This window comes from Embiotoca jacksoni, unplaced genomic scaffold (genome assembly GCF_022577435.1).
Source record: "Embiotoca jacksoni isolate LCO1_2020_lvr unplaced genomic scaffold, fEmbJac1.0.p SCAF_67, whole genome shotgun sequence".
In the NCBI taxonomy this organism is placed as follows: Eukaryota; Metazoa; Chordata; class Actinopteri; family Embiotocidae; genus Embiotoca; species Embiotoca jacksoni.
In genome coordinates this window covers 1299008-1321487 of record NW_027185422.1, presented here as the reverse complement: position 1 = coordinate 1321487, position 22480 = coordinate 1299008, and the positions used below count along the sequence as shown (strand labels likewise).

The 22480-nt window shown below is 40.2% G+C and overlaps 1 protein-coding gene across 1 annotated transcript in view; it reads right to left on the bottom strand.

Annotated features, from left to right (window-relative positions):
* Window positions 1-5343: 5343 nt before the first annotated feature.
* Window positions 5344-22480, bottom strand: part of LOC138214092 (vasoactive intestinal polypeptide receptor 2-like) — a 33236-nt gene continuing 16099 nt past the window's right edge. Inside the window, exons 4-13 of the mRNA XM_069175461.1 lie at window positions 20233-20324; window positions 16286-16383; window positions 15747-15879; window positions 15040-15190; window positions 14396-14456; window positions 13563-13632; window positions 11719-11810; window positions 10033-10162; window positions 9920-9961; window positions 5344-8998 (exon numbers count right to left, since the gene is read on the bottom strand). Coding sequence (XP_069031562.1) covers window positions 8825-8998; window positions 9920-9961; window positions 10033-10162; window positions 11719-11810; window positions 13563-13632; window positions 14396-14456; window positions 15040-15190; window positions 15747-15879; window positions 16286-16383; window positions 20233-20324 — 1043 coding nt within the window. The 3' untranslated portion in view covers window positions 5344-8824. The remainder of the gene's footprint in view (window positions 8999-9919; window positions 9962-10032; window positions 10163-11718; window positions 11811-13562; window positions 13633-14395; window positions 14457-15039; window positions 15191-15746; window positions 15880-16285; window positions 16384-20232; window positions 20325-22480) is intronic.

The following is a 22480-nucleotide window of genomic DNA, read 5'->3' as shown; positions in this document are numbered from 1 at the left end:
TGATTGACGGCAGCTGGATAGTTGCAGGTTTGGGCCGCGGACTCAGACGCCCGTCTCGGCCGTCGTCGGCTGAAGCGGAGTGACAAGCTCGCCCTTCCCGACCCCCTCCGGCCGTTACCGTAGCGGCGCGCTCTGCCGGTGACCCCTTGAACCCCGGCGATGTCAAAGCCGCTACCGCCGGGCCGCCGGCGGGCTGTCAGTCTTATAAAAACCATTCAGTCGACTCTCCGTTACAAACACACACCATCACGTCCCCTCAGACATCTCTGCAACACAAGTGACAGGTAGAGGACACATCAGACAGAACTGAAAAAAAGAAAATACTCAAAGGGCTCTGGCAGGTTTATTCTTTATTTGTTTTAAAGATGAAGGATTGCTCCGCTGAAACAAAACAAAACGGGGTTTTTTTATAACTGAAATTTGAATCTTCAATCATTTTTTAAAAACTCACGATTAGCAAATACACAAATTACAGAACAGGCAGAGGTTGCTTTACTTACATATTTGATTCTATCTTTAAAAATTTTATAGTCACCGAAATACCCAAAAAAATAAATAATTAAATTAAATTATATTGATGGTTTTAACAGCAACGAAATGTTGAAAAATTACTCACTTACAGTCAAGTTTTTCACGTGAGCTAATTATAGAAACGTGCTATGTTCATATTGTGGTACCTTTTTATATATATATATATATATACATATATATATATATATATGGAGTTTGCGAAAAAGATAATGTACTGATCATCAGAATTATGAGGCAAATAAGCCCTTTTGACATTTTTACATTAAAAATATTCCTGAAGCATTAATCCAATCCAATTTAAGACATCGTTAATGTAGTTTTAATGCTAATTTAAGACATTTTGTATAGTTAAAAAATATCTTAATTAGGTGTTTGGTTATCTCAAATTAAGATATTCCTAATCAAAATTCAAATACAGTTGAGATATCCGAGAGGTGGTTCAACTTTCTAGCTCCAACCAGTGAAAACATTATATAAATGTGACATTACTGAAACAAAGAAATGTGACAATGTGAAATTATGCAATTAAATTACATCAATGTGTTTTTTCTTGAACAGCAGGATTGTCTAGCTAACGGCATTTCTTTTTTTAATCACACTGCTTATTTAGCTAAATTAGCAATAATTTTACCACCATTAAGATGTGTGTACTCTATTTTTTACTTTAACGTAAACGGGCAAAGTTGTGTCACGTTATAATAATATAATGTTATGCAGAAAAGTATTAAAGACAGGTGCTGGATAACACTTTTACTAAAACACCAGTTTTATGCTGGTTTTGCTTTGTTAAGTTAAAAATAAACTTCAATATTTTTTTTAACAAATATGTCAATTGTTTTAAGTTTCTGCAGTATACTCTTTAAAAAGACAATAACATCATGAAAACTGTTCTTAAAACGGCGTTTCGCTAATCCGTATATCGAAAATCAATTCTTACATTTTGTTTTCGCAGCTTTAATTCAGAGTAAACCTGGACAGGCAGGAGAATAAAGTTAACTATATCTACAGCAGATAATTGTACAAAATTTTAAACTAACCAACTGAGCCTCTCCTGCAGCATAGACAGTTTTATGAGTGTCTTTTATTTCTCGTCACTTGAGCCCACGGCGCTCAACTTAGTGCTGATCTCAGCCCGTCTTCAGCCCGGAGCTGTAATCTGCTCAACGAATGAACCTATTTACATGGAAACATGTGAAATGTCGCAGCGAGTGACCTAAAAGTGTCGGAGCAGCTGCCAAAAAAACACCAAAACCAAAACAAAGCAGATGCAGCGACCGTCCCCCACGAGGGACGAGCCATTTCTCCGCCATCGTTTTGATTTCATTTTTTTTTTTTTTTTACTCCCTCATCAAATATCTTTCATCCGAACGTTCGAAAATAGATGTGAAATCTACGAGAGGACCGTCCCACCGGGGAGTTCCCCAAGAATTCGCACCACCAATTCAAAATAAAACGACAGATTTGTGTGACTCTTCGGTCTTCGCTGAGATTTTAACGAATCGGCGAAGCTCAGAGTTTCCCCGAGATGAAAGTTGCTGGTGAAACAGATGTTTGTCGTCGACAGACTGAGCGACCAGATGTTTCGCCCCGACTCGTCAAGCTTTCTGATCCGTTTCTCACTTATTAACCAACAAGACATTTGAAACGTGGCCGAGGAAGAATTCTCACTCAATGCATCCTGAAATTCTGCATTTTCAGCTTTAGCTGTATTTTTTTCCCGGGTCTCTTTCAGATCATTGAAACGTTGGACCTGTGACGACCCCGGCCTTCAGGCTACAGCTGTCTCTAGTTCCTCGTGGCTGAAAGCTGTCTGATCTTGCTAGCGTGGGCCGACCATCAAATGTTAATCTTGCGAGCTCTTCGTATCGACAGTAAATAGCTGTGGGTCCCCTTTGCTAACTTTGTATAAATAAATGTGCATAAAAAGACCTTCTGCTGCGTTTAAAGTGCCGTACGACGTGGAGATGTAAACGCAGCATTCAGGTATGAAGAGGGAAATCTGTCTGTACTCATCTTTTGAAGCCACGGCGACATGAATTCATAGCGTGCCCGGTTGTGACCATGGACTGTATTTAAAAGAGGATGTCGCCTCCGGGTCGGAAAAGTGAGGCCAAAACTGAAGTGCTGTAAAACCGCAATACCACCGAGGACCACTAGAGGTCGGCTCCAGAAAGCCTCCATAGACTCCCATTCAACTTCTCCCCTAAAATACGAGTCACGTTGTGTCCTTCTTATTAGTTTTCTGCTGGTTCATCTGCAAATAATCAAGTCATTAATTAGATATTACACCTCAAAAAAGTTGGCTTTGAAATTTGCAAGACGGCGACCGCCAAAATCCGAACTGGAAGCTTCAGAACTGCAGTTCACAAACCGATGTTGGTTATGACTCGTATTTTTTTTATTGTGGGCTAATTTTTTAGTCACATTTTTGTGATTATTTTGTTGGTTGAATATTAAAGTAAATAAAATGTTTGGTCAGGGAGAACCTGCATCAAACCAAATACTCACTGTATTATCAGCTTTATTTTGGAAACAGAAAGTTTGGACGCACCTACTCATCCAAGATTTTTATTTATACTTTTTTTTTTAAATACTATTTTCTCCAGTGTAGAAAAATACCCCTAAACTAAAATATGTCCTTGTTGTTGTGTGGAACTTTTATGTCTTCCTGTTTGAATTTTTTTTATTTTAATGATACAGTCCGCAGTTATTTTAATACATAAAGCTGCTTTTTATTCATCAAAATGCGAGAATAAATGACAACAATTAGGCTGAGACAGTTAAATGTCAAAATAAAATATAAAAATGTTGTACTTGGGAGGACTGAAACGCCTCGAGGATCAACATTTTCTGGATTTTCTCTCCTCTCTTTGTCCCGGTTAAGAATCACAACGCAACTTCGCTCGACACCGTCTTCTGTTTTGGCCCGCGGCCGTTGAGGAAAAACTGTGGTAAAGAATGAGTTTCCCCCTCTGGAGGGTCGTGGTTCCCCGACTCAAACAACAACCAGCGATGCAAAGCTAAGTGCTCAGTCATCGCCCGAACGCCGACCCCCCCCCGCCCGGCCCACCTTCTCCCACCCAATTAGCAAGCGTTTCTGCCTGAAGTCGCTCTTGTCAGCTCGGATCAAAACGGCTCGTCTTCTCAGAGATGACTGAACATCCAGCTCGACACCTCGAGGCCGACGCTCCGAGGACGGACGAGCCGACACGTTAGAAAGGACACCAGAGAGACGAGGAAGACGCAGAAAAAAAGAGGGAGAAAAGAAAAGAAAAGCTGTACGCCTCGACGTTGAGGGTTTTTTCTTTGTGTTTGGACTCGGATGCTCGGTGTTAAACAGTTTTATAGGGACAGTTATTTTTTAGTAAAGTTTGAGCTGAAAATCTGTAGCGAAGCATTTTCTTGAGACGTTAGCTTCTTGTAGATCAAATCTAAAAAAACAAGGCCAATGAGAAAAAGCCACCAGAAGTTGGCTCCAAAAATCCTCCTGTTCAACTTCTCTCAAAAGTCAATAAATGTCATCCAAAAGTCATTATGGTGTCATTCACTAAAGTCACTCCTTATTATTAGTTTTCTGGCAATCCTGAAAATAACCCCATTATTAATTAGATATTAGGCATCAAAAAGTGTTAAGTTTGATTGACAGGCCTATGGTGCAGTCAGGTCTTGGCTGTAGGTGGGCGGATGTAGTGTCCTCTGGGTTTGAGTCGGATCCACCCCTCAGCTCCTCCCCAGCTTGTCCAAATATGGTCACTTCCTGCTCCAAACCGCTCCGAACTACAAGATGGCGCCGGCCAAAAAAACTAAATCGCTTAATTTTATTGTATGATGTCCATGAGTGAGTCTCTCTTTACTTTAATTGATAAACAAGATTTCATCCTTTTTTAATTTTTTTTCAGTTTATGGAACAAATTAAGGCCGAAAGACAAAATTCGTAATACAATTTCCACATTTTCAACGAGTGTTTTTTGCAGTTCAGTGACATGAATCAACGCTCGGCATTCAGAATCAGATAAATTACGGCGCTTTGGTGTCTTCATGCTGTTTACGCTCTTATGTGATGAGTGAAATCAGCCTCATTGGCATCATCATCCAGGAGAAGGATGCAAAATGGGAAAGAAACTCATTGTTTTTTCCACCCAGAACGATGAAGGTCTTCAGAAATAGAACGGGAATATTACGCACCAGCAGGTTGATTTTTCTATGCTTGTAAATGCTTTTCCGGTGTGCTTGTAAAACACGCAAAAAAAATGTTGGCAAAAAAACCCATAATTAAAAACATGAAAGCTGGAAGTCTATTTGAAGACATTTAAAAAGCTTCTTTTGAACGATTATACAGCCAAGAAAGGTTTCAGGGTTGTTTACAGATGAAATCAAAGGCTAATTCACGCTTCCTGCCAACAGCTGCAGGCTCAAACTCACTTTTGTTGTTTGAACTCTTCTGCTTTGAAGCAAAAAACCCAAAAAAGATTGTGCGTGCAACTGCTTAACAATAAAAAAGGCCAAAAATGTGGAATACCGTACAACCATAAAGAATTACTGCAGTCGGCGTGCTGCGCAGACGGTCGGCCGTCGTCTCAAATTTTGTATCTGAATACGAACAGACGCGGAAATCGCGAATTATCCTCACGATTGTAAGAGTATAAAATCAATTATTAAAATGAAATAAAACACGGCTCCTTTTTCAACCGGCGCAAAAAACAGAATTTCCCCCAAATGTCCGAAGCTGGACAGACTTCTGAAAAAAACCAACAGGGTAATAAAATGCAAAATCATATTCACAGCGCGCAGTGCTTACAAAGTTAGCCTTTATCAATCATCTTTTGCATGACATTCATGGTGTCTCAATACAAATACACGTGTTCCATAAAGACACGATACTCAGCATCGTGTCGGTCGACATTAAATATGAATTAAATATAACATCACCCAACGAGTCAACACTGTGAGTGCTGTGCGGCGTTTGCAGTCGCACAGACGTCCAACGATACACAACGAGCAACACGGTGACATCTGAGCGATTTGGTAACACTTTTCTTAAGGCATACAGCTCCACTGTGGAGCTTCCCAACAGCTATTTTCTTTATATCTAAAAAATGTTTAATATCTCGTATAAATGATTGACAATTAAGCAGATTTAAGAAAAACTGTAAAATCATTGCGTTTCCAACTTTTCAAGTTTGAAATAGTTTTCTTTCCTTTTTATGGACCATTTACATGACAGCTACACCCATAATTTAATACCCATAACGAACCACAACTAAAGCTGTAGATAAGTATTAATATTACTACAAAAACTGAATATCTTAGATTATGCCTTGAAGAGGAACATTTTTAGTTTTTGAAGTGTTTGATTAATTTTTTTCTCGGCATGTTAACACTTGGCCGTGGTTGGCTGCCTCCAGCAATTGTGCCAACAATAATGGTTTTCTGGCTCCAATAACGTACGAGGGTCGATCAAAAATGTACGCTAATAGATTTACAAAAACGTGGGTGACAAAACTTGGAAAATGTACTCACAAAGGTTATAGCTACGCCCTGCTTTGTGCACTTCTTGGTGCTTTTTACGGTTCACGGGCGATTAGCCCTCGAAAATACGGTAGCAAACAGTAACAAACAAAATTTAGGACTCAAAACAAAAAGACTTAACGGTACGTATTAATCCAATTCTCTTGTAAGAAGATATAGTTTTCTCTTCAGATCGTCTGAAATGTGGTGTTCAATAAGGTTTCATCACAGCTGCTGTATTATTTCCTCAGTTAATATGCACGGTAACAGTTTAATAGTAATGTCAGATGTTACTGTACGCTGATGATACTCAGCTGTATCTTTATAATCAAGGGATTTCTTAAAACTTTGCTCCTCAAACTCTTTACATTACAGTTGATGGACAATAACTAAAAATTCATTGTTTATTTAGTTTAGACCAATTTTTTAACATCTTTAAAGGCACAGTGAAGTCCGGCTCTTATTTAATGAACGGTGATTTAGGATGGTGGTTTGGTTTAAAAAAACAAAACAACAACAACCAAAAAACAAAATTCTGATTTGTCATTATTGTGGTCATTTTAAAAAATAAGATTAAAATTAAAAATGGAAATTGTGGCACTTATTCAGGACATTAAATGGCTTTGGTCCCTTTAGATTATGTGTGATTAAGCGATTACTAAAAATAAACTTTTATTCTGTATGCCTTAAGTCAAGTGTCAACAGAAATTTTCATCTCGTGGCGACGATTAAATACAACAAAAGCAAGCGTTTCCTTTTTTCATTTCTTAACAAATTTTACATCAAAGACTAGAAGAAAATGACACGTTGACAGCCATTAACCAACAGCAATGACAAAAGTCCAACACTGAGAATATCATGCGACTGTTGCATGAATAAAAACCAATATTACTCCCGTTTGTAAGCAAAACAGCTGTTATTTACTTGTATTTACCTTCATCCACCAGCGACTGACTGGCCAGAGACGCTTCTGCTGGAGAAAATGAAAATGTGTTTTTGAATCAGACTTTTATAATATAAATGTGATTTTATTCACCTGGTGCATCACATGCATTTGTAAATATGTATTTTTGGAAGTTTTATCCTGTATTCGTGTTGTTATTTTCTGCATTTTTTTTAAAATAAAAGTGCATCTGAACAGAACAGGAAACCTCGAATTTCTTCCCACTTGTGCACTCGCTTTTTTTTTTTTTTTTTTCCCCACGTAGCATCAATGATATGAATGCCTTTGAGGACTGTTTGTTTTCAGTCCAAGTCTTTCAAGATTTGGCTTTCTGAACAGTTGGGTATTTGCATTTGCAGAGGATTTTCCGACTGTTGTGGGCGGCAGCGATCAAAAATCTCATTAGTGGGTGGTAATAAACAAATCGGCACAAACCTCCATTTCAAGAGGTTAAACTGAGGAATTTGTTTCATTACTTTGTATTCAGGGTTTTAAGGAAACCCAAAGATATCCGTTCACAATACTGCATCCCACACTGGCTTCCCGCTGCAAACTCAAATCTGTTCAAATAGAAGATTATAAATTGGTGAAATAAATCTCCTTTACTCTCCGAGCAGAAACTACAACAAAAGCCGCCTTGGATATGTCAGCTGCGGTGGTCGATAAAATCAAGTTCCACCGATCTCAACACAAGCTCCTGGTGGATAATCACTTTGAAAAATAAAATGACACCTTCAGTCGGAGCCCTTGCATTCCCCACTTTACAGAAGATCACCGAGCACAGTGTATAAAACCAGATAAAGAGTTTTGCAACATGCAACAGCACTTCTCGATGACAGCAGTTCAGTAAATGTACATTTAAAAAAAAAAAAATCATACAGTCTTGTGGATTTGGACTCTAAACAACGCTGTATGTACACGGTTTATTCACCATAAACACAAACAATCTGAGTTCATGTGCTTGAAATGCATTCATGAATGATTCTCAGCGGTGGTTTTTACGTATATTAAATGCTTGGGTGCACGTTCCCCTGCATACTTGCAAAAAAAAAAATAAAATAAATAAAACTAAATGCTGCTAAGCTGCGATGAAAATGTAGCATAGTTTGAAAACCGCTGACTCAGTTTCTCACCATAAGTCGCCGTTGCTTCTGCTGTTTGTTTGAATGAAACCTGAATTCGGGAACCTCAAACAACCAGTTCTTTTAAAAGTCACCCACTTGATTTTTCTTTGCCTAATCAGGTCGTAATAAATTAAACAATAAAATAAGTTGCTCGTCGATTGCTCTCCAAACCAAACAACACAAAAATAGTGCACTTACATGTCAGTACACACTAGCGGTATACAAACATCTGCATACTGAAACGGTGATCTCGTTTTGGTAAAGAAAAAAAAAATGGGCGAGGACGGTTATGAAAAAAAATGTCTGTCCAATCTACAGCACCAGGATGTCGACGTTTCTATTCACATATTTCTTGAAAAAAAATACAGAATTCAACATGCATGCAACATTCAAGTACGTAGATTGTATACCTCGACCGTGCGCGCAGCTCCCGGAAACACAGTCGGGAACAGAAAGTCGCGGACCGCCTGTTTTTTCTCGGCTCGTGTGGCCAACAGCGAAGAAAAATGGCTCTTTGTTAGTAGCGAAACACAAACGCACCTTAAAGACCGGCCGGAACAGCTTCAGGTCCGCTTCACGGACAGTCGAAGGCTCGCAGAGATTCGTAAAGCTAAAACCAAAAAAACCGATGTGCAGGTTCCACCCGCGCGCTGCTTCCTCTCAGGGTTCGTTGTTTTTCTTTCATAAATTTGGAGTAACTACTCGACCCTCCGGGCTGTCACAGCACCGTGGTCTCGGACTGCAGGATGGACTGGGTTCGGGAGTTGCGGTGGGACTGCGCCGTGTTCTCCGATCCGTTCCTGGAGGCGAAGGTGTTGTTGAAGTGGTGATTTCTGCTCAGATGGCAGTTCAGACAGACGCTCCGCCACTTTCTCTTCAGCTCACCTTGAACCTGAAGGAACAGGTACAAAAAAAAAACATTTCAATGTTATGAATGCATATGTCCACTTCGGGGGTGTTGTTGCTCTTTGTACCGAAGCGGTTGAGTAATCACCGTTACTGTGGTGACAAGTTTACATACAATAGCCAATCGTGGACTTTTCCGACAATATAATCACGCTATTTTTACATGGTTGTCCTGGATTAAAGTTACAACATGTTCCTGCAAATGTTTCACAATAAAAGCCTTGTTAAGAAATGAAAAAACAAAACAAAAACAGGACTCTTAATTTGAAACAAATACAGGTAAGTGTTGAGTTTGTAGTAACGATAAATTTAAAAAGGGGCAAATGGGAGCGGATCAAAAGACCGGCAAACATTTCATGTCCTCACTTTGGGGGGAAAAACAAGTGGTGGAGCATCAAGGGTCCGCCTTGACTCGTTCTTAATTTTACGTTTCTTATTTTGTGAATTAGGGCAAACTTTTTGTATGTTCAAATGAAGGTGACTTTTACTTCATTGATTACTTTGATATAATAAGAACATAAAAAAATGCAGATGAATGTTATATATTTTCAAATATGAACATGTTTTGGCACTGCTGATTAGAAATATTTTTAATTAAAGAAAAAAAGACTGATGTAATTAAGACACATATTTTAACTCCACAAACTGCACAAGTAATTTACCACTGATTAAACATTTCCACCAAACACACGTTGAAATGCAGCTATTCTTAACCGAGAACCTTTATCAGCCGACTGCAGACGCATTTTTGTTTTAAAGGCTTCATTATTGGGCCTCCTGACAATCAAACAAAAAGGAACACGATGTTTCATGCAAATGGATGCTCGGTGCTGCTCGACTTGTTTACTCAGTTTCGCTTATTAAAAATTGCGAGATGAAAATGTTGTTTCACATAATGAGAACTTACCTCGCTGTTTAGGAAACAGTAGAGAATTGCCACCACCAGACCCTGAAAGAAACAACAGCAGGGTAAAACCAGGAGTTTGAAACGGTGACTATAACGAAGGACTAATAATACACCTGAAAGGATCCGAGGGCCAGGTCGAAAAATATTTTATAATCTTCTGCGATGGATTCACTGAACGATACGAAGACCACGTAGTGGATCCCAAACAGGGGGATCAGCAGCAGTGTGGATTTGGCCAGCCTCCTGAGAGAGAAACAGTGATTAGGACCACATAGTGCAGTTTCACATAGCAAAGACCCGCAGTGACGTCACCCGCCGGTTTGTGATCGGCCGTTATGGGACCTCCAGTTGGGATTTTGACGCGCTGGGGGGAGGAGCCAAGCGGTGGATCTGACCGATCTGATTGGAAAACCTCGACGATACTACGTCCCGCCCACCGATAGCCGTAACCTGACTGCACCACAGGCCTGTCAATCAAACAGACACACCCTCTAAAGATACGGCTTTTTCAGCCTTATTTTTATTTAAATTAAAGATGGGATTATTTTCAGATGGCCTGCCACAAAACTAATAAGAAGGAGTGACAACATCGAGATCATTTGAGAGAAAAATGTATTGACTTAGAATTTCATGCGAGAAGTTGAATGGGAGTGTATGGAGGCTTTTTGGAGCCGACCTCTAGTGGCACTCGGTGGTTTTGCATATTAAGGCCTCATTTTTCGGACCTGGAATGGCTAAGATTCAAATCTTCATGGAAACGGGCCATTTTCAGCGTGTGGGTCGGTTGCTGCTGTTGTTTCTCGTTGCGACGGGGATTTTGAGAACGGTAGCTAAAAGCTAGCCGAAGAGAACAAAGTTGTCGACTGAAATATTCGGCCGACGGAACATCCGGTGAGTTCGACAAGTGTTTGTTAATTGTTGTTGTCGTCCAGCAAAATTAACTGCATATCACTGATTTATTTCAACTTTTCTAGTTTAGCATCAGCCTTAGGTAGCTCACTGGCAGAGTTCCTCAGGTGCGCTCGTTTCTACAATTAAAGGTATTTAACAGAAGGAGGCCTCAGCAAGTGTCCCGACCGGGTACAAAAGCCCATTTTCTGACAGTTACACCGTTATCAACATGTCTAAAGGATATATTAATGAACACACTCACGAATCTGAACCTTGGATATTTGGATTTCGGTTAGTCGTCTGCAGAAATCTCAAATGTGGGCGAATAAAACAAAAAATGCATTTTGGAAAAACCTGAATAACAGACGGATAATAAATCTTCTCGCGCGCAATTTGCTTTTGAAGATGGTAATCCTCCCTCCCCGGTATCACTCTGTAGCTGTCGACTCAGCTCAGCGCTTCACCGAACTACTCTGCACTGACACCGAATCCTTCACTTACAAAAAAGAAGAAGATTTTGCCGTGGAACAAGCCGGTGCTTATCCACGGCTTTTCATCAGCCACGAGGCCACGAGGATACCCGACAACTCAGCACAGCTCACTTTTTTTTTACTGCAGGGTAAAAATTGCCGGAAGATTAAACCCAAACACATCTGACTGGGCGAGGATTTCAAAAACAGACACTTAATCGCGTACGAGCTTGCTGCTCCGCCGAGGTTTCAAACCCCCGTTTCATAAAGGCTGCATCATGAAACGCCGTCTTGTCTAATGAGCGTGAGCGTCTCTCTTATCGCTCCAGACAGCAAAGGGGGATAAAAAATAAAACACAAAAAGTTCTGCGCCTCTCAGATGATCTGTATTTCATTCTGTACTATTAATATCTCTTATTATCCCACTGTGAGATATACCTGTATTGCGATTGGTCGTTGCCTCCCACGTCGGGACACCTCAGCTTCTGAACCAAGATCCGGATGATGCTGATGAACTGGATGAAGTTCACCTTTTTTGAGACGGAGAGGAAATAACGGCGTTAAGAGCCGAGTCAGACAGATTTTATGTTCCCGGGTTGGATACTTTGCCACCCACCAAACACGATAAATGAAAAGATAGAAAGACACATGTTTTGTTCACAACTTGCATCAAAGCCGAGAAACACACTTTTTAATCTATTCTGCAGTTATATCATCAACAAGAAAATAAAACTGTTTTACAAGAGACATAACAAGCATTAAGACAACGTATATAAAAGAAACACAAAGTAAAATATTGCTAATTTATATGAGATATAAATGATAAAAAAATAAACCACAACAAATACAAAAAAACTCTAGTGTTGAACAAATTACACAAAACGTTATATAATAAAAGCTTTGGCATGACAGCTACTGCGAAGTGAAGCCAAGATGTCACGATCGCCCCCTGGTGGCCGGTTGCAGTACAAGTCATAAGCCCCGCTCCCTCAATGTTCAGCCAACCCCCCCCAAAAAAGTACACCACCAAATACATTTTTCCCAGTTATGGTTTGCGCACTTCCACCGTTGATGATTGGTTGAGTGTTTTTGTTTTCTGATCGGTTTGATTTTGATTTGACTTTTAAGTTACAAATCTGCCCACTGCTTTTAGTAAAAAAATTATAGATATGAAGTGTAAGACTGGAAATCTGTAAAGGAGGAGAGGATAAAGGTTCAGTGGCTAAAATTTGCTTTCAGTTTCTGCTTTTTCGTTGTCGTGAACCAGGAACCTGAATCCAGATGCCACGTGGGCGAGCTGTATTCAGTCTGTGTAGTCTTTTGAACCTGAACTCCTTCTATATAAATTCATATTAAATTATATTTATATCTCTGGCAGCAGCATAAATAAGCTTACTTATCACATAAAGACCCAAACGTGTTCCTGCTCACAATAACTGGCCCCCTTGCTGAGACCTTTAAAGGTTGATAGAGCTTTACGCTGGGCTGTCAACTCGGCAGGAAACCCGGGAACGTGGCGTACCGGCCACCGGGAATACAAAGACAAACCAATGTTTAAACAAATGTTTAAAAAAAACTAAATAATCCATGAACTTTTTACCTGCCCTGTCTGTCTGGTTGCCGATCATCTCCGTGACACTCCTACGGTCCAGGGATGAATCGGTTTTATTTGTACACCGCAGGAAATCCTTTGAAGTTAATACCGCGAGACGCGGGCTGCTAACACATTATCCTGCCGTGACTTGAAGCCACACAGGAAGCTCACTGATGTACTGATGTAATAATACATCAAGAGTTTTTATAAGTCCAAAGGGGTCACGGACCTTAAAACCTTTTTTGTGAGTTATTCAAGGAAAAAAAAAAGCGCATATAATCATTTTTGTTGCCTCTTTTTCTATATATATATATATATATATTTTTTTTTTTTTTTTCCCAGCTGTTATTGGACATCCACAGACTTAAAAAAAAAAAAAGTGACATGCAGCTGGGCTCTAGGAAAATGTAAAACATAAGTTGTGATTTTTTTGTTGTTGTATTTATTAACTGCAAAAAGAAGTTTAAATCAAATCCAAAAATGACGGGCAGACAGTTTAATTCAGCCGAAAAAAAGCTAGAAAATCATGTTTAAAATGTTTTTGTTTAAATTTGATATTGTTGTAAAATGAAAACGTCCTTTCTCCAACACCAAGTGCATCCTTGAACATCGTCATCCACTTTTCCACGGGGAAGCGACCCGACGCTCTTTCAACCGGCAAACGTGAAGGTAACGAACCTCAACCTACCATGATGGAGAATCCGATTGGTCCGTTGATCACCCAGTTGGGTATTGGGTTGTCGTTTCTTTCCCAGCATCTACGGACACCATAAATAACCGTAAGTATCACGTATAACGGGGAAAAAGCCCCCCCCCTCCCCCCTCCCAATCAAAAAGTTAAATTTTTGATGCATAAACGTGTTCTTTACATTTGACGATGACAACGTTAAGATTACGAAGCAGCCGTCTCCCCTTTAGCGTGCAGACGAAGATGGAAACCGCACCAAACTTTTTTTTAAGCTCAGCGGTGATTCATCCAAATCCAAACCTTGGATTTCATTATTATTCTCCGCACACCGTCGTGTCCTCGCCGTCCTTTGGTTATTTTAGAAATGTGTTTTATTTTATTAACGAAACCGAGCGGATCCGAGGAACATACGATGAGCGCTCGAAGCGACTCCCACCGGTTGAGTGATTTAATAAAGCGCTCTTTGACGCCAGGCGATATTCGTCTTATCGTTGTGGAGAACCCGAGCCGCGTTCCCAAATGGTTATCTGCCCACAACGATCTGATCGATGAAATGTAATTTGAGGCCTTAATGAAACAACAGAAGCGGTCCCTGTTGAATACCGACATATCTGCCGCTCCGCACGGTGAATGAAACGCCTCGTCGCCTCCGATATGATAAAGGAGAATATAATAAACGATTCCACAGAGTGCCTGTAAAACTAGTCAATCAATATGAATATGTAAAGCGACACGCGACACATTTTAAGCCTTGTTAATATACGTGAAGGACTATAAATACCAAATCTGAATGACATTTTTCTTTGCTGATCTCTGATTGGCCGATGACTCACCCGGTGTCTTCCAGATAAATCCTCGTTAAAACCCACGCAGAGACGAACGCAGTGGGGATTCCTGCAAAAGAGCCGTGAAGGAAACACAGATGAGACGTTATTAATCCGTCCAGAAGATCTTTCATGTTCGAGGGGAAAATTCAGAATATGAAACTGGAAAAATAAAAATGGAGATCCTTTATTCATTCATTGGGTTCATTTATGAACACAAAACATGTAAAAACAACAAAAATAGCAGTTTGTTTTTTGTATCTTCGATTTTTTCTTTTACATTAATTAACCTCGCAATAGACGCTAATATCACCTGTAGCCATGGTAACTGCGCAGCAAAAACTGAACAAAAATACTCGTGAGGAAAACTCAACTAAAAATGTCTTTGTAGACAAAAACTTATTTTTCTCCTCAAACATCAGAAGGCTCAATTGGGCTAAAACGCTCGGTCACAATACATTTTACACAGAAAAGGGGAAAACACCATCTTGAAATATAAATATTAAGGAAAAATCAGAACACGAGAATGCAAAACAAGCGCAGTTATGCAAATTCTAGTTTAAAGGGAGAACAAAATGGGAGTTTACTTTTGTAACGTCATGCCGTCTTCTTGATTCAGCGTTAAATAAAATGATAATAAAGAGCTGGCGTACCCCAGCCGATGAACATGTAGACGATAAAGTGTCTGTTTTCGGAGAAGATGACGACCAGCAGCGTGTGGAGGTACAAACCCTCCACCAGCAGCCAGAAGAAGTTGGCCATGATGAAATACTGGAAAAACACCAGGCTGGCTTTACATCCCACCTGAAGGACACAGAGGAGGCAAAATGTGCATATTAAGGACGGTCAAAGCTTTTAAAACAGTATCGAACTCTGAAATGATGACGGGGAAACGTCGCTGGAGCAGAATTACAGACGACACCGAGTTAACCTTCCAGTCATGTTCTCACATCGGTGTTTGTTTTTCTTCTTCTTTATATCCACGGGGAGGCTGCGGTTTAATCAAGCACTTAAATGCTAATTATTTTGATATGTGGGTATACACCCCCCCCCCCCCTCCGCCTTTACTCCGGGAGGTGGGGGGAAGGAGGAGGAGGAGGGCAATCAGCGAGTTCCCCGAGAGGATAAACTGTAATTTGCAGATTACAGCGTTTACAAGCAAGCGAGCTGATGAGTGGGTCGAAGGTCAGAGCGGCCGCGACGCAACACGACAACTCCAACTAAACGCTGACGATTTTCAGTTTTCAGTCAGGATCAGTCGACGTGTTGTTGTTGGTTTTTTTTGTTTTTTTTTAGCATCATCGGTTTCAAAATGTGAATCCGAGTCGTAAGTAGGTCGAAGCCAGCCGGTTGAACTCACCAGCGACGGCTGGTTGGAGCACTGCGTGTTTCGGTTGAAGAGGATGTCGTCTTTCACCAGCACGGCCACGGCTCTCAGGATGAAGGAGAAGAAGAGGTTGAGGTGGATGTAGTTCCTGGTGCAGTGAAGCTTCCTGCAGCCGGGGTTGGAAAAAAAAAAATGGTGTTTTTAACGAGACAAAATATCAAACTAATGACGCAACAGCGATCCAGAAGCGAAGGTGAAAAATCTGCAGGGTTTTGCTGCAAAATAAATCCACCGTCGCTTTTAGTTCATTTAAATTCAGTGCTGTTAGGCTGTTCTGCATTTTAATTTGTTTGCTTAAGAACATTTAATTTCGGTTGATTATTTCCAGTCCGTGTAGCCGACAGCAGTCGAATGTCTGTAGTTTGAATGTCGTTGTCGTTGAATGAATCTACAGGTTTTTTTTGTCTGTTGTTCGACTGCACCGTGTTGTTAGGTTGTCTTTCAGGTGTGTGGTGATCATCTTCTATCCGTTGTCTCTTTTCCAGGTTTGATATGATATAATGGTGTCGTACCGGAACAGGCAGAGGATGGAGCTGCCCGTGGTGAGGGCGATCAGAGACAGACTGTGACCCAGAGTGTACAACGTCTGCACGACCACGTAGAAGACCAGCTGCAGGCGGACAGAGAAAAACAAACAGAAACACTTCTTGATATCTGCTCGTTATATTTACCAGGACAGCATCAGTCGTCTGTCGCTTCAATTGAAGGAAGTGAATTCACCGGTTGCGTCAATCAGCTGATGATCGAGGCGGCGCCGACTCTACGAACTGCACATCTATATATCGAGCTCATCGCATTCATTACATTTTCGACATGTAAAAACCATCCCAGTTCATGGCTGGATAAACAGTGGCGAGTTAAATCTTTATTCAATCAAATCATAAACAAATACATTGAAACCTGTCGGGCTCTGATAAAAAAATAAAATAAAAAATAAATCCTGTTCAAGATTAACAGTATAAAAATTGCAGTAAAACTTCTGTCGATTCCTTTAACGCTCTGAAAAATGTTCACGATGAAGCAGCCCGATTGCAGGGAAATGTACCAATCACGTTCATGCTCCCCAGAGGATCATCCCTTTAACATTTTGAACACTTTATAAGCCACGACGTGCTTCGCGGTTTTTCGCCCCGTTTGGATTTTGGTCCACAAATTTCGCTTTATTCAGCTGATGCAAAACGCAGCGTTTGAAAACCTGCAGCGGAAAACACATTATTGACGTTGAGTTTTTTTTCCTGATTCGTTTCACACTTATTAAACCGCCAATCATCCTTTTTTTTTTTTCCTGTCTTTTAGACCGACTATAAAACCGAAGGCGGCTCCAGAACAAGACGAGATTTAAAAAGGAAGAACTCGCAGCGTCGGGTGAGTTATAGTCACGGATTTGGTTCCACTGATTTGACCCGAAATGACTTTGAGGCCAAAGTGACAGGCGGGTCAAGAGGTCAAAGGGTGAAGAGAGAGCGAGGGGGGTGGGAGAGTGGGAGGGGGAGGTGGAGGGGGGAGGTGGAGAGTACAATGGGCGATTCAGCTGCGTGATTCGTGACCCAAAACGGGCCAAACAAGTGAACGGGAGGAAAATGCAGTTACACAACAGCAAAGAGCCAAAAAACAGGAACCCGGCGGAGGGAAGCCGTTTTCATTTCACGGCTGAGATGGTGACACGTGAGGACAAAAACCCACCAGATCGAAACATGAAGTCCAAGTTTGTGGCGGTTTTTTTCAAGGACAAGCGGACGAATCACGTTCTTCACTGACCCGGTGACGATTCTTAAATCTGATAATAAACGGCACGAACGAAAGAGTTTCTTGCATATTGTTTCTTTTCTTTGACGTATAGTTAGATTTTTTTTTTTTTTTTTACATTTTTCACATCCCCGTTTGAGGTTTGTGACCTTTACTGTAACCGGCCACCAGGGGGGGGGCGACTTTGATATTTTAGCTTCACTTCTGGGGAGCCGTCCCGTTGTCCATCTCATGTTATAGAGAAGTTATAACTTCTCAATAACATTAAGCCTCAGTAAAGCTTTGTTCTTCGAGCTAAATACTAACACCAAGCTAAGATGCTGGTCGAGAACAAACCACAGCAGAAGCTGAATGTCTTTAAGTTTTGCAGATTTTACGGTCATGAACCGAATTATTAACACAAACGATTGTGTTGACTTGACGATGGTCTTACATTAAAAGTCATTATACCTTTATGAATGCATCGTGACGGAGGTTTTTGTCGAATTTTATAGCGACCCTCTCGGCAATCGTGGCACTTAAGGAAAGCCAGCGAGTCCAAACACCACATTCACTCTGAATTTACATGAATTTTTCACTAACTTTGGATATTTCATGAAGAAACTGTACAAACACAGGAAGAGAGCTGAAGCTGATTTGTTCCTGCTCTTTTTAAACAGGGAGGTGTTTTGTTTGGGAGTGTTTCTCTTTCCCAGTCCTTTGCCCTACAATAAGACTGGTATGCACTCTGCAGCCCTCCGGCCTGCGTCCAGTAAGTATTGTGAAATGTCGTGTAATTTCTCGGTTTTAATTAACCGGGTCAAATTCCTTTTACCCTGGAAATAAAAAGCTGATTCAGAAAATGAAACGGCGAGAAAAAAAAAAGCCAGAAAGGACGTATCGCTGACCGAGTGGACTTTTTCTAAATCAATCAAATTTCTCGGTTTCACAATATGTTGTCTTTGGTCTATTTTTCAATTAAACATGGATTTCACATGATTTGTAAATCATTGCAAATCATTGCATCTAAACCTTTTTGAAAACAGGGTTGTAAGTGTACAAAATTCTGTTCTTAAAAATCAAGTTGTTCAAGACTATGTAATGTATGTACATTATATGTATGTAATAAACAACAAAATAAAAAGTAGTCATAGAATTAAAACCAGTGGCATCTTTAATAAAAACTGGATGTACAGTTAAAAGAGCGTAAGAGGTTTGTGTTCCACAAAACGAGGTTAAAACTCAAATTTTACAAAATATTTTTCTCTAAAAAGACATTTTGAGAGGAAATTAGAATCCACTTTTTGTGGCTTTCAGCGCAAATACAACGACAACAATGTCCTCTTCTCTCGTGTGTTATTGTGAAAAAGAAAAGTCTTATTTGATTTGATTTTAAGTTTTATTTGAACGTTTCTGGTGCAAACGTTACACGCGTGGCTTCTCATTAACAGCACTGCTCGAATTTACAGTTTCGTCTTTCCCTTGAGGTTTAATTCAGCAATGTTTTGGTACACGAGATTAAAATGAAGCAAAACTCATGCAAGATGATGGAAAACACATTTAGTTTCTTTTGAGACTTCATCAGCACGTAAATATGTGCGTCTTTGTATTTCAGCACAGATATGATGCAACGAGGCCTTTGTGCTGTGAGATCTGTGGAGGACCAACATGCTGCAGCGTGGAGAGAAAAGTGTTTTGTTGAGGGAAACTTTAGTGTCTGGCACAAAGAGATGAAGAGCGGATCATTTCCTGTTAGAGGAGGAAGCGGAGATGGAAATCTGCTGATAAATTACCCACCTCCTCCCTCGCTCTCGCCCGTCCGTCCCGTTATCTCGCTTCCTCATAAAAAGGTGTTGTTGGGTTTGATTTCCCCCGCCACGTTCTTTCGTTGAGAAAAATCTAAGTGTGTTTGTTTGACGAGAAACTAAAAGGACTTACGTCAAACTTACACTCAGTTTAAAAGGACGTGTGTGTGTGTGTGTGTGTGTGTGTGTGTGTGTGTGTGATCTCTTTTCAAGACGTATTTGCAGCGACAGGCCGGTACTACATGACCTGCATGTGGAAGTCTCCCTTCAAACGTACAGTTCAGTGCAAAAGTCTTCGCTGTTTCTAATCAGGGAAGACGTCCCAAGTTCGTCCTCCGGCTGGACAACAAGTCCAAACATCTCAGCAGTCAGGAGGCAAAATCTTCAGGTTTCAGTTTAGTAACATTTCACAAACCAGGTACTAAATATCGTGCGATATCTATATAAAGATCACATGTGTAACATGAATCTGTCTCGATGACAAAACGCCAACATTTTAACAGACAGATGCAACGCTGCCAATGACACTTCGAAATTCAATTGCTTCTTCGATACTGAAAGCTAATTTTTTAGTTTTTTTCCAACCAGACAGGAGAGAGCGCACACACACACACACACACACACACACACACACACACACACACACACACACACACACACACACACACACACACACACATAAATTGCTCACACTACAAATGACCACATATTGACCTTTCAAAGATGTAGTCCCTCACTGCTAACTGCTAACCGCTGCTAATTAACAAGCAGCCCCGCAGGCCTCATTTTCAGGTTGCTAATGGTCCCGTTACGTTGCAGCTTCTCTTTCTGCTGCAGTCAGAATTCATTAGAGTTCAGGTGACTTTTACAAACGGACAGAGAAGAGGTAAAAAAAAAAAAAAGGCGGGAAATGTGGACGTTTACTGCACCTTGTCCTGGCTCGTGTCCGACCCGCACACGCTGGTTATGTTCGGGAAAACCTCCGACCATCCCGCTGATGTGCAGTTCCTGCTGATGTTACCTGGTGGAGAAGAGATGTGCAGAAAATGATCCCCAGATGTTTCAGCCACCCCCTCCAAACCTCCAGAAAACTAATAAGAAGGAGTGACTTTAGCTAACAACACCGAGATAGCTGATGGACACATTTTATTCACTTTGGATTTGATGAGAGAAGTTGAATGGGAGTCTATGGAGCCGGAGGCTTTTTGGAGCCGACCTCTAGTGGCACTCGCTGGTATTGCAGCTGAAGACACTTCTGGATCAGAACCATTTTTCAGACCCGGAAGCTCAGAACAATTTTAGAAACAGTCTGTGGTTTTAATGCAGCTGAATTCACCCATTTAGTTTTTTTGTTTCTGTTGTTAAAACTGGAACTAGTGTGAAATATTATGGTTCATAAAGAAGCTTCTCAAAAGACTAGTAACGTAAAAATTCTAATATATTTACATTGTGGGATCATCATGTCACACAATACATTTTACAAAACACAAAGACCAACCATATTAAAACATCAAGAAAATGTTTAAACAAAAAGCAAATTCACAAGTCACATGCTATAAAACTGACAACAATCTGCCCTCACTGTCACATTTCTAATGAAAAGTAAAGCAGAAGTGACCACTTTATTTCTAGAAGATCTTCAGGATATGAAAAGCACCCTAACGAATGCCCCGTCCTGCTGCTGTAAACCACGGCAGCGCGCTGGGAGTTCATCTCCTTGTGGAAATTTCTCAAATGGATTCGTATAAAAAAAAAAAGAAAAAAAGCACGAACCATCGCCGGCTCGCCGAGTGGAAGTAACGCCACCACCTTTCTGCCTCGCTACACACTTCAACAAACGCTCGCTACTGAATCACAGCAGGCTGAACACAGCTGAAGCTGAGAGAAGAGAGAAGAAATGTCTAAACGGCTTTTTACTGTTGCAGCAGATTGAGGCGAAACTAACGTGAACTGCAGGGACGTCGTCGCTGTTTTCATTATGGAATCATCTGCAGATTATTTTCTTGATTGTTTAAGTTTGCAAAACTTCAGACACTTTTTTAACCTTCACACTACTTGTTCAATAAAATAATTTTTTTTTAGTGTCAAATCCTCATTTAAAAATATCAGGACTATCAAATGTTTGGAGTTATTGAATAAAAATGCTTGAAAGGGGGAAAAAAATAGCTGCTAATATTTAATAAATTGATTGTTTCAGGTAGTATATTCTGTTTGTCTGCTTCATCCATAACATACCTGAAATCCAAGTTAAAATATTTTATTTTGATGGTGGAAACTAGCAGATATTCACACGAGAAGCTGCTGCCCGAAAATGTTCAATGTTTTTTGCTTAAAATAACTCAAACAATAAATTGAACCCAAAGTAATTTTGAAGTTATATTCAAATTGCTTAATTTTATTCTGACCAACATTCAAAACACCCCAAAATATTGAGTTAACCTGTCATAAAAAACAAAATAAACAAACAAACTATTAAATATTCACATTTGAGAGGCTGGAATAAGTGAATAAAAAAATTAATGCTTAAAAAGAAGTTTAAAAAATGTTCAAAATTATATGACTTTTATATCAATCAGCTAACTGATTAATCAACAAGTGTTTTCAGTTCAAGAGAAAACAGGTTTCACTGAAAACAACAGTCTGGAGCTGCTGAAAAATTATTATATATATTTCTCTGTTAAGCAATACCTTTAAAAATAACTAACATTTGGTAATTTTATCCATTTTTAGGTCAAAACAAAACTTCCTTAGTGCATCTTTGACTTTTTTAGTCTCGTTCCTTCGTCCAACAGCAAGACTTCAACCGTTTCATGCCCATCGGGCGTTTTTTTTTTTTACTCTGAACTGTATAAAAACTTTTATTTCCACCACCCTGAAGGACCAGAAACTACACGCTTCAGGTTGCTATGAAGGAGCTGCAGAGCTGACTGTTAATTCTCAGTGGGATCATCACCAGGTGTTTTAACCTCCTGTGTGTTAATGTGGGACAAAAACTGCTGAGTTTAGTTAAACGCATCAAAGGCAAAGCAAAATACAGAGTTGAAAGTTCTCCTCTAAAATGTAAATTATTGATTAAAAAAAGTTCAATAGGCTTAATTTATGCCAAAGGCTTTTTTTTTTCTTTTTTTTTATCTTTCTTTGGGGGGGGGGGTGAAGGGGGGGTGAAGGGGAACCCTC